The following is an 11,959-nucleotide window of genomic DNA, read 5'->3' as shown; positions in this document are numbered from 1 at the left end:
TGCGAAGAGTTGACTCACTGGGAAAGACTCTGATGCTGGGAGGGATTGGGGGCAGTAGAAGGGGACGACCGAGGATGGGATAGCTGGATGGCATCACGGACTCGATGGACATGAGTCTGAGTGAACCTCAGGAGATGGTGATGGACAGGGAGGCCTGGCGTGCTGCGATTCATGGGGTCGCAGAGTCGGACACGACTGAGCGACTGAACTGAACTGAATAGATTTTTACTATATTAAGATTTCTTTGGGGACTTCCCAAGTGGTTAAGAATCCGCCTGCCAGTGCAGGGGACACAGGTTTGATCCCTGGCCTGGGAAGATCCCATCACTGATCAACTAAGCACGTGCACTTAAAAGCCTGTGCTCCACAAAAGCAGCCACCGCAAGAAGCCAGCACACAACAGAGTCCCCATCCCTGCTTGCAGCACTTAAAGCCTGGGCAAAGCCAGCACGAACCAAAAGTAATAAATCTTAAATGCACTACTTCCTTCACTACATGAGAAAGCTGATGCAGGAACAGCCAGGGCAGGAACATGAGGAACAATGCAGTTAAAAGTAGGCTTTGGAGTCACTGCTTCCCTGATAGCTCAGCTGGTCAAGAATCCGCCAGCAATGATTTGATTCCTGGGTTGGAAAGATCCCCTGAGGGGAAAGTCTACCCAGTCCAGTATTTTGGCCTGGGGAATCCCACAGAGTTGGACACAACTGAGCAGACTTTTACTTGGAGTCATTACATGGTTTTAATCCATGAATTTACTGTGCTAATTACTTATTAGCATAATGCTGGCCTTCATTTAGGTTAGCCGTTATGCATTTTGAACATCTCCAAAATTTGAGTGACACTTTTGTCATTCTTCTCATTGTACCCCACCTGTCCTAAATTGTTTACACCTTACAATCCTCATCTGTGGTTTCCACTGACAGTCTGGGGCCACTTATTTTGTTTGAATGTTGTTGTTCAATCACTAAGTCATGTCCTACTCTTCGATGGACCACTGAGACTTGGCTACAATAACGTATACAAAGTGGTCCTATACACTGAAGTGAAGATGTTTAGGGCCATGGGCCAGAAAGTCCTACAACCTCAACCTCATGTCCCTATCAAATGCAGAGATGTCCCAAGTGCCTAGCACCTAACAGATGCTCTGAATATACATTTTATATGAATCCAAGTTCTAGGGTGGCCCTGGCATTTTGAAAAGTGAACCAATTTACCCTTCATGCCATTGTTCAGCCACCCCTCCCCACAGAGCTTCTTCATCTTTCAAAAATCTGAGATCTGGACCACACAGCCCCATGCCCAACAGTGACTCCTATTCAGTCTAGAGAACAAATCCTGCAATCATGAAGTCATGTGAGTAATCTGCACAAGGTGTCTGCTCTGAGCCTTTCTCCTCCAGCCTCCCCATGCAGTTCTCAATGTTGCACCCAGCTCCTGTCCTGGTAGAACACACTGAAAGCCAAAGTTCCATTTTTACACGACACACCCCCAGAACTATCAGTTAAGACCAACAGCAGCAAACAGCTCAGCTTTTTATTCAATGTGTTACTAAGAAGGTTTAGTCAAAAAGACCAAAGCCCATGTCATCGTCAGACTCTTCAGATTCTTCTTTCTTTGCTTCTACTTTCTTCTCCTCAGCTAAAAACAAAGCAAAAAACAGTCAGTTACCTCACTAAAACTCCAAAGAGCTCCAGGCCCTACCATTCACATAGTCAAAAATATGTTAACTTTCCCTCATCAAATGATACCTCTTAAGATTTCTACACATCTACTCTTAGCAAATGAAGAGCAACTTTGTCCCTAGTATCTCCACCCTCCTCACTCCAATACCAAGTTTCCTACCTGGGGCAGCAGCAGTGGAGGGGGCAGGGCCTCCTGCTGGTGCAGCACCGGCCGCTGGGGCAGGTCCACCAGCCCCCACATTGCAGATGAGGCTCCCGATGTTGACATTGGCCAAGGCCTGCAACACATGTGCATATTCAGGTAAATGCTTAGTTCTGGCCTGTTGTAGCACCGAAAAGCTGGCTTAACTTACAAGTACAGTTCATGTCTCCTCTTAACAGTGAATTATATTTTTTTAGACTGCTAGGTAATTCTATATAATTTTCCCAAGGGAATTCACTAACAGAGATATAGGTACAGTGTTTCCAATCTTTCCAATCTCAGGATTGAAGAACAGGAGGTGAAGAGAGGCTATTAGTTTGACATTGCATGTATACTAAGGTGGCCACTGCTAAATTCCTTGATCTTTTATATTCTGATAAAGAATAAGCAATCAATAAAATGTCACCACCATGCTGGCAGGATTTACTTGGAACAGCATGTATAGTATATCTTGGATGACCTTTTTATATATTGAAAGAATGACCTGGTAATATATTTTCCTCATGATTTTAGAACAGAAGAAAAGAGAAAGCAGGGTATGAGACCATGAGAAAAAGACACCACAGAGCAAAACCATAATTCGCTCCTAGAGACAGAATGTGAGGAAATACCCCTTCTGCTTAGACAAGCCCAGTGAAACATGGGGCCTTCCAGCACTTTTGGAGGTTAGTACGAGCACTTGTTTTAATAAATCAGTAGGTCTTCCCAAAATTTGCTTCTCCAAACAAATCACCTTTTCACCATCACCTTACCTTTGCAAACAAACCTGGCCAGAAAGGCTCAACATTTACACCGGCTGCTTTAATGAGGGCATTGATCTTATCCTCCTAAAACAAATAAGAGGGGCACCCCATCAGATAGCACTTTCGTAAATGTCTTCAAAATACTGCAAATCGAAAGCAAATAACTGTTAAAGTGAAAAGTGAACGTGAAGTCGCTCAGTCGTGTCCGACTCTTTGCGACCCCATGGACTGTAGCCTATCAGGCTCCTCCGTCCATGGGATTTTCCAGGCAAGAGTGCTGGAGTGGACTGCCATTTCATAACCTGAGTACGAAAGTACCGTTTACCAATCCGAGTACTCTATTGACATTGCATGTATACTAATCTAAGACGACAGTTTCTTCCACTCTTAAGGCAAAAAAATGCTTCTACTCCCGTGTGCCAGGTACTTGGCAAGGCCTCGAGTTCATCGCTGCCATTTCACAGGCTGGGACCTCCCCAAGTTACACTGCTATTTTAAGCTGTGAGGCAAGGCCAGAGGTGGAGCAGAGCGCAGTGTCCTCCACCACACCACAGAGCCAGGCCCCACAAGGCCTACTGAGAGGACCAAGGAAATTACACCCAAAGGTGATACGGTGTCCTGGGACACGTTATATGGCTGCGCCATGAGGCTACGGCTTGCACACGTTTCTCTAAATTAAAAAAAGTTCTCAAAGTCGGAGCGCTCCGCTGTTAAGTGAAACTCACTCACTCCAGGGCGGGCACGTGGCCGATGCCCCATACAGCCCGCACATGGGCCCATCCGATGGGTGCCCGTCCCGTCTGTCCGACCTCCGCCCGGTGTCGACGGCCGCCGCTCCCACCGGAAGGGCCTGCCTCTGACGCCTGCGAGGGTGGGGAACCGGCCGCCCACACAGGCCGCCACGCCGCCGGCCCAGGCCCGCACTCACCGTGACCGTCACCTCATCGTCGTGCAGAATGAGGGCAGAGTAGATACAAGCGAGCTCCGAGACGGAGGCCATGGTGCGGGCGAGTGCTAGGTGGGGGCTGCCGGGCGCGGTGCTAGTCGCCGGATGAAGTGAGGGCCTCACCCCAAAACGGCCTTAGCTTCCTCGGAAGAACCGAGCACCTTAGCGGCAGCGGAGGAAAGAGAACCGCACGCCTGCGCGCAGCTTCTTATACCAGTCACGCGAACCAATCGGCTCCCGGAATTTCCGGACGAGGCGTGGCCGGAAGGGGCGGGGATAGCTCAAACCGCGACTTACCGCTGAAGACGCCTGCGCAAACCTGTAACTAGTTCGAAGTAGTTCGCGGGATCAAGTTGTCCGGCAGCTGTGAATGCTAACTTCTTTGGTTTGGGTTAAACTCTCAGGGTTTGTGAACAGTAAGAATACTTTTACGGAAAAGTTACCTAGGGAAATAGGTGTCACTCCCACCTACTGTAGCCCGTATGACACTTCTTAAGCAGTCATTTAATGACGGTGTCAGCCTACTCCCCAATCCCCACCCTCGGCGAGCAGCGACCTGCTGGAGGGCAGCAACTGGGGTTTAGCCGGGAGGTCCCGGTGCCTAGGACAGCGTCTCCGATAAAATACTGAATATAGGAGAAAATGGGAAATCTGCAGCGTTAAAATAGCAGAGCGTTTCAGCGCCTACTATGTCCCAGGCACTGGGCCACACTCTACAAAGATTCAGTTAAGCCTCACCCAGTGTAAGAGGTAAGTACTATTATCTGCACTTTGTAATGGCAAAATTAAAATGTAATCCTGGTTTCCCGAGATTCCGCGTTACCGCGAGACGGAACCTGGATTCGAAATCTGGGAACCTAAATTCAGTGCTTCCTGCTTCTGTTTGCAGAGAGGGATGGGTTTGGGGGTTATAAGTTAATTTTGTCCTTTTTTTTTTCTTCCCAAAGCATAAAAGATATATTAGGAATATAGGGGAACTTTCCACTTCAACTTCATTTTTTTTTTAAAGGACCTTCTGGTTCGGTGTAAAAGCTTTGAAATAGCACTTGTGATGTTAAAAGACCTCTTGATGTAGCTGCTGTTTCGCTAGGTGTTTTGCTGATGGTTTGTGTCCTTTGAGCCTAAGAAAATTGGTGTTGGATTCATACTGAGAGGTTTTCTTTACAATTTTTTAAGTTGAGGTGTGATTGACATTTGTTTCAGGTATACAGCATAATAGGTAACTTGTTTATATTGGGAAGTGACCATCATAAGTCTAGTTAACATCTATCACTAAACATAGACAACAGTTTTTTTTTTTTTTCTTGTGATAAGGTCTACTCTATAAGCAACTTTTAAATGTGTGATACGTTATTAACTGTAGTCACCATGCTGTACCTTACATCCCCATGACTGAAGCTGTAGTTTTTGACCCCCCTTCGCCAATTTCTCTCACTCCCCTCCCCCCAACCTCACCTGTCAACCGCCTGTTTTCTGTATCTATGAGCTTGTTTGGGGTTTTTTTGTGTTTGTTTTTCTAAGATTGCACATATACTGAGATCATATGGTATTCCTCTTTGTCAGACATTTCGTTTAGCATACTGCTCTTACGGTCCGTTTATGTTGTCTCAGGTGGCTAGAGTTTATTCTTTTTATGCTGAATAGTGTCACGTCTCATTTTCTTTATCCATTTGTCCATTGGTGGGCACCAAGGTTGTTTCCACGCGTTGGATGTTGTACATAATGCTGCAAGGAACATGGGGGTGCAGGTATCTTTTCAAGTTACTGTTTTTCGTTGTCTTCAAGTAAAAACTCAGAAGCAGAATTTCTGGATCTTATACTAATTTTAATTTTTGGAGGAACCACCATACTGTTTTCCATAGTGCCCGCACCAGTTTACATTCCCAACAACAGTACGTCCCGGTTCCCATTTCTCCAGATCTTCACTAACATTTATTAACACTTCTTAATGATAGCCATTCCTAACAGGTGTGAGTTGTGGTTTTAATTTGTGTTTCCCTGATGATTAGTGATGGCGCATACCTTTTCCAGTACCTGTTTGGCCATCTGTATGTCTTCTTTGGAAGAAAACCTCTATTCAGATCTGCCCATTTTTAAAATTCAAGTGTTTGGGGGCTTTTTTGTTACTGAGTTGTATGAATTTTTAGTATGTTTTGGACATTAACTCTTTATCAGACACATGATTTGCAAGTCTATTTTCCCATTCAGTCGGTTGCCTTTTCATTTTGTTGATGGTTTCACTTTCTGTGCAGAAGCTTTTTAGTTTGATGTTGTTGTTCAGTTGCTAAGTTGTGTCCAACTCTTTGGTACCCCATGAACTGCAGCACCCCAGGATCCTCTGTCTTCCACTGCCTCCTGAAGTTTGCTTAGATTCATGTCCACTGAGTCAGTGAGGCCATCTAACCATCTCATCCTCTGCCGCCCCCTTCCCTTCGCCTCCGGTCTACTTCACCTGTAAATGACAAATAACACCCTTACAGGGTGTCAGAGACCGAGCACCCAATTAACTGCAGCTATTCTTTGTAACTATTTTGAACTGTTTGAGCAAAACATCAGTTGCTGATGCATTTCTCTTTTAGAGACTTACGGATTCAACATGCTCTTAACTTCAGACAAATTCTACTACCCCATGTTCCCATAGCATAGTAAAAACTTCCTGTTAAGATCTATCTCATGGGGATTCTAGCGTTTCCACTGTTAGAGACCCGGGTTCAATCCCTGATGGGGGAACTAAGATCGTAAACGGTGTAGTGAGGCCAAAAAAAATAATTTTTTTTCAAAAGACTAAGCAATGTGACATTTAAAAAAATTAAAAATAGTCAAGAAATAGAGTAACAGCTATTAAGAGAGGTACTCTGAAGCATTCTAGAAACAAACATATGACCTTGCTTACAAATAAGTGGATTTTGTCTTTTTGCCTAACGTTTGGATATGCTTTTTGCTAGGAATAATATCACACCTTCACTATTAATAATAATAAAATAAATATCGGGTGGGAGGGAGTTTCAAGAGAGAGGGGACATATATAGACCTATGTCTGATTCATCTTGATGTATGGCAGAAACCAACACAGTATTGTAAAGCAGTTATCCTTCAATTAAAATTAAATAAAATTTTAAAAAACAGGGAAACTGTCATTTTTTAAGGGAGCAAGATGAGCACAGCCCTTAGGAGGCAGCCGTTGCTGCGCTCTTTATTCTGCTCCCTGTTACTGGGCGACAGGTCTTGCTCAGCCACTGCTCTGGTGCCTCAGTGGGCCCTGCCCTCTAGCAACCAGCTGTCAGTGAGCGACTGTTAGTGTCCTGCTGAGCTCTTGGTCAGCGCCGCAGTGGGCCCTGCTCACAAGTACCTGTTGATGGGGGACCGTTAGGGAACCAATTTAGCCAAGGGTCGGAGGTGTGGTGGTCATCAGGTGGAGAGTGAGTTAAGAGGCAGGGTCAGGCCTTCTCCTAGTGGCCCCTACTGCTCACCCAGCCTTGGGCCAGCAGGTGAGCTGGAGGGCCCAGGAACGGACTGGGGACCACGTCCTGCAAAGCTCCAGAGCCCTCACAAAGGGCCTCCATTAGCCGTGGCCCAGACCTGGAGGCACTGATGGGCCTCTCTCCCAACCCTGTCTCTGTGACCTTCTAGCAGTGGCCATCTGCCTGGGCTGCAGTCTGTGAGACCCGGTGTCCCCCATTTGCGCAGCCTGAGGAGACAGGGCCAAGTGTGGGTTGGGTGAGCTCAGGGACGACAGCTGGGCAGGTTGTGGGAACCTGGCCCTAAAGGAGCTGCCAGCTGAGCTCTGCCTCCTCTTAGGCAGGACGGGGACCTTGGAGGGTGAAAGCTGTGCCTTGGGACTTTGCCCTTTCTGATCAGGACAGAGAATAACATTCACCTGGTAGAGGTTTACAGGAACATCGTTACCCGACCATGACCTGGCCTCAAGAACATAGGATCGGACACCAGGAAGTTTGCAGCAACTAACCATGCCCCTCCCTCACCTTTTGCTTTGAAAGGGGCTTGCTGAATAAAGGACCTTGCTGAAAGCTTTCAGTAACTTTGGGGTTCTTAGGGCATAAGGTACCCATCTCCTTGTATGAATCTGTAATAAACTTTTCTCCGTTCCAGACTCTAATTAGTTTTGGTGTTGGTGGGCCTCACTGTGTTTTGTGTACACAAACTTGTGGCTTAGTAAAAATTTTAGTAATTAAAAAATCAGCCTCAAAAAAAAAAAAAACCAGAAAAATGTATGTTCACTCAGCTAAGAATGGCTGTGTCATCATGGTGTTCCATAGTACTATGTCTGATTTTGTCCCAAAACCATGTTTTTTGTTGAAATGTCTAGAAGAGCATGGTTAATACATAGATACTCTGGGCTTCCCAGGTGGCACTAGGGGTAGACTACCTGCCTACAGTGCAGGAGACCTGGGTTCGATTCCTGGGTGGGAAAGATCCCCTGGAGGAGGGCATCACAACCCACTCCAGTATCCTTGCCTGGAGAATCCCATTGACAGAGGAGCCTGGCGGGCTGCGGTCCACAGGGTCACACAGAGTCAGACATGACTGAAGTGCTTTAGCACATACAGTTGTCATGGAAATTCACTGAATTTGTCATTTTGTGGCAAATTATTTTTATATTATCTAGTGCTTCCTTTTTTTTTTTTTTACAATTGCAAGAATCTACTTTTCATTTTTTATTAAAATACATTTGACATGTAACGTTGTGTAAATTTAAGGTATACAACATCTCGTATAATTAGATCATTTATGTATTGTAATGATTGCCACTGTAGTAATAATTGGGCTTCCCAGGTGGCGCAGTGATAAAAGAATCTGCCTGCCAATGCAGGAGATGGAAGAGATGCGGGTTCCGTCCCTGGGTGGGGAAGATTTCCCTGGAGAAGGAAATGGCAACCCACTGCAGTAATCTTGCCTGGAGAATCCCACGGACAGCGGAGCCTGACGGGCTGCAGTCCGTGAGGCTGCGAAGAATCAGACACGAATGAGCACCCATGCACGTAGTAATAATTAGCCCCTGTATCACATTTCAGAATTATTTCTTTTTACCGGTTGGAATAATCAAGCTCTAGTCTCTCAGCAGGTTTGACATTTATGATACAGTGTGTGTGTGCTGCGTGCTCAGTCGTGTGCGACTCTTCACGACTCTGTGAACTGTAGCCCACCAGACCCCTCTGTCCATGGGACTTCCCAGACGAGAATACTGGAATGGGCTGCCATTTCCTTCTCCAGGGCACCTTCCCGACCCAGGGACTGAACCTGTGTCTCCTGCGTCCCCTGCATTGGCAGGTACATCCTTTACCACTGAGCCACCTGGGCAGCTCCTCACAGTACAGCACTGTTGTCTGCATTCACTGTACTGTGCACTCCATCTCTAGGGCTCATTTATACTTGCTGCATGTAGTAAACGTAACATCTGTCGGGTCCTCCCACCTCCTAGGCCCAAGTAACCACCATAATACTCTTGAGTTTTACAAGTTTGGATTCAGTCTCTCAGTCACGTTCAACTCTTTGCAACCCCATGGACTGCACGACACCAGGCCTCCCTGTCGTTCACCAACTCCAGGAGCTCGCTCAAACTCATGTCCATTGAGTCGGTGATGCCGTCCAACCATCTCATCCTCTGTCGTCCCCTTCTCCTGCCTTCAACATTCCCCAGCATCAGGGTGTTTTCTAGTGAGTCAGTTCTTCGAATCAGTAGCCAAAGTGTTGGACCATCAGCATCAGTCCTTCCAGTGAGTATTCAGGGCTGATTTCCTTTAGGATTGACTGGTTTGATCTTCTCTCAGTCCAGGAGACTCTCAAGAGTTTTCTCCAACACCACAGTTCAAAAGTATCAGTTATTCGATGCTCAGCTTTCTTTATGGTCCAGCTCTCACATCCACATACGACTACTGGAAAAACCATAGCTTTGACTATTATAGACCTTTGTCAGCAAAGTAATGTCTCTGCTTTTTAATATGCTGTCTAGGTTAGTCATAGCTTTTCTTCAAAGGAGCAAGCGTCTTTTAATTTCATGGCTGCAGTCATGGGAGTGATTTGGGAGCCCAAGAAAATAAAGTCTATCACTGTTTCCATTGTTTCCCCATCTATTTGCCATGAAGTGATGGGACCAGATGCCATGACCTTAGTTTTTTGATTGTTGAGTTTTAAGCCAACTTTTTCAGTCTCATCAAGAGGTTCTTTAGTTCCTCTTCACTTTTTGCCATAAGGGTGGTGTCACCTGCATATCTGAGGTTATTGATATTTTCTCCTAGCAATCTTGATTCCAGCTTGTGCTTCATCCATCCTAGCATTTTGCATGATGTAGTCTGTATAGGGTTAAATTAGCAGGGTGACAATACACAGTCTTGACGTACCCCTTTCCCAATTTGGAACCAGTCTGTTGTTCCATGTCCGGTGCTAACAATTGCTTCTTGACCTCCACTCAGATTTCTCAGGAGGCAGGTCAGGCGGTCTGGTATTTCCATCTCTTTAAGAATTTTCCACAGTTAGTTGTGATCCACACAGTCAAAGGCTTTACCGTAGTCAATGAAGCAGAAAAAGATGTTTTTCTGGAACTCTCTTGCTTTTTCTATGATACAACAGATGTTGGCAATTTGATCTCTGGTTCCTCTGCCTTTTGTAAATCCAGCTCGAACATCTGGAAGTTCCCGGCTTATGTACTATTGAAGCCTAGCTTGGATAATTTTGAGCATTACTTTGCTAGCGTGTGAGATGAATGCAACTGTGCGGTAGTTTTAACACTCTTTGGCATTGCCTTTCTTTGGGATTGGAATGAAAACTGACCATTTCCAGTCCTGTGGCCACTGCTGAGTTTTCCAGATTTGCTGGCATATTGAGTGCAGCACTTTCACAACATCATCTTTTAGGATTTGAAATAGCTCAGCTGGAATTCCATCACCTCCACTAGCTTTGTTCAGTGATGCTTCCTACGGCCCACTTGACTTTGCACTCCAGGTTGTCTGGTTCTAGGTGAGTAATCACACCATCGTGGTTATCTGGGTCATTAAGATCTTTTTTGTATAGTTCTGTGTATTCTTGCCACCTCTTCTTAATAACTTCTGCTTCTGTGAGGTCCATATTGTTTCTGTCCTTTATTGTGCCCGTCTTGGCATGAAATGTTCCCTTGGTATCTCTAATTTTCTTGAAGAGATCTTTATAGTCTTTCCCATTCTATTATTTTTCTCTCTTTTCTTTGCCTTGTTCACTTAGGAAGGCTTTCTTATCTCTCCTTGCTATTCTTGGAACTCTGCATTCAGATGGGTATATAAGTTACATCAGACAGTACTTGTCTAACTTACCTCACTTAACAAAATGTGCTCAGGGTTTATCCATGTTGTCTCAAATGGCAGGATTTTATTACTTGTTAATAGTTGAATAGTATTTCACTGTGATTATATATAACATGTTTTCTTTGTCCATTCATTGGTTGGTAGACTACTGGCTATTGTAAATAATGCTGCAATGAACACGGGGGTTAGATATCTTTTCAAGGTAGTGTTTTCATTGTATTCAGATAGATTTCTTTGTCTTGCCTAATTATTCTAGCTAGGGCTTCCAATACTATATTGAATAAGAATAATGAGAATAGTCATCCTTGTCTTATTCCTGATCTTAGAAGAAAAGCTTTCTTTCTCCAGTGAAAGTATGTTAACTGTTTGTTATTCATGAGCTTCTTTATATTTAGGTATGTTCCTTCTGCACCCAGTCTGCTAAGGTTTTTTTAATCACGAAAGGATGTTGTATTTTGTCAAACAGCTTTTCTGTATCTGTTGAGATGACCGTGTGATTTTTATCTTTTGTTAATGTGAGTTACATTTATTGATTCATGTATGTTGAGCCATTCTTACATACAAGGCATAAATCCCATTTGGTCATGGTATACAGTTCGTAAGGGTTCTTGAATGCAGTTTGCTGGTACTTTATTGAGATTTTCTGTTCCTATATTCATCAGGGGTACTGATCTGTCCTTTTCGTTTCTTGTTGTGTCCTTATCTGGCTTTGGTTTCAGGTTAATGCTGGTCTCATAGAATGAGTTTGGAAGTATTCCCTTCTCAAACTTTTGTAAGAGTTTCAGAAGGATTGATGATGATTCTTTGAATGGTAGAATCCTTCAGTGTCGCCCTCTTGTCCTGTGGTTTTCTCTGCTAGGTTTATGATTACTAATTCAGTCTACTTAGTTATTATTGGCCTGCTCATGTTACCTGTTTCTTCCTGACTCAGTCCTCTTTTTAAAGTTTGTTTTATATTGGAGTGTAGTTGATTAAGAATGTCGTACTGGTTTCAGGCGTACAGCAGAGTGGCTCAGTTCTGCATATACACGTATCTATTTTTCAGACTCTTTTCCCGTTTAGATTTCCCTGTGCTATACACAGTAGGCCTT

At 44.7% G+C, this 11,959-nt stretch overlaps 1 protein-coding gene across 1 annotated transcript; it reads right to left on the bottom strand.

Annotated features, from left to right (window-relative positions):
* Positions 1-1,519: 1,519 nt before the first annotated feature.
* Positions 1,520-3,763, bottom strand: RPLP1 (ribosomal protein lateral stalk subunit P1). Its single transcript, XM_052646602.1, has 4 exons — positions 3,556-3,763; positions 2,637-2,711; positions 1,843-1,960; positions 1,520-1,638 (listed from the first exon to the last, which is right to left on the bottom strand). The coding sequence occupies exons 1-4, from the start codon at positions 3,625-3,627 to the stop codon at positions 1,559-1,561; spliced, it is 345 nt and encodes a 114-aa protein (XP_052502562.1). The 5' UTR covers positions 3,628-3,763; the 3' UTR covers positions 1,520-1,558.
* Positions 3,764-11,959: the final 8,196 nt, after the last annotated feature.

The sequence above is a fragment of the Budorcas taxicolor genome, chromosome 10, assembly GCF_023091745.1.
Source record: "Budorcas taxicolor isolate Tak-1 chromosome 10, Takin1.1, whole genome shotgun sequence".
NCBI lineage: Eukaryota > Metazoa > Chordata > Mammalia > Artiodactyla > Bovidae > Budorcas > Budorcas taxicolor.
This window is presented reverse-complemented; position numbering and strand designations above follow the sequence as displayed.

What these genes read in the sequence shown, in the direction of transcription:
- RPLP1 (XM_052646602.1), bottom strand. Translation starts at nt 3,627, where the DNA reads ATGGCCTCCGTCTCGGAGCTCGCTTGTATCTACTCTGCCCTCATTCTG. An exon ending in ACGATGAGGTGACGGTCACG is followed by an intron (nt 2,712 to 3,555) that starts GTGAGTGCGGGC and finishes TATTTGTTTTAG; the next exon opens with GAGGATAAGATCAATGCCCT. An exon ending in CTCCACTGCTGCTGCCCCAG is followed by an intron (nt 1,639 to 1,842) that starts GTAGGAAACTTG and finishes CTTTGTTTTTAG; the next exon opens with CTGAGGAGAAGAAAGTAGAA.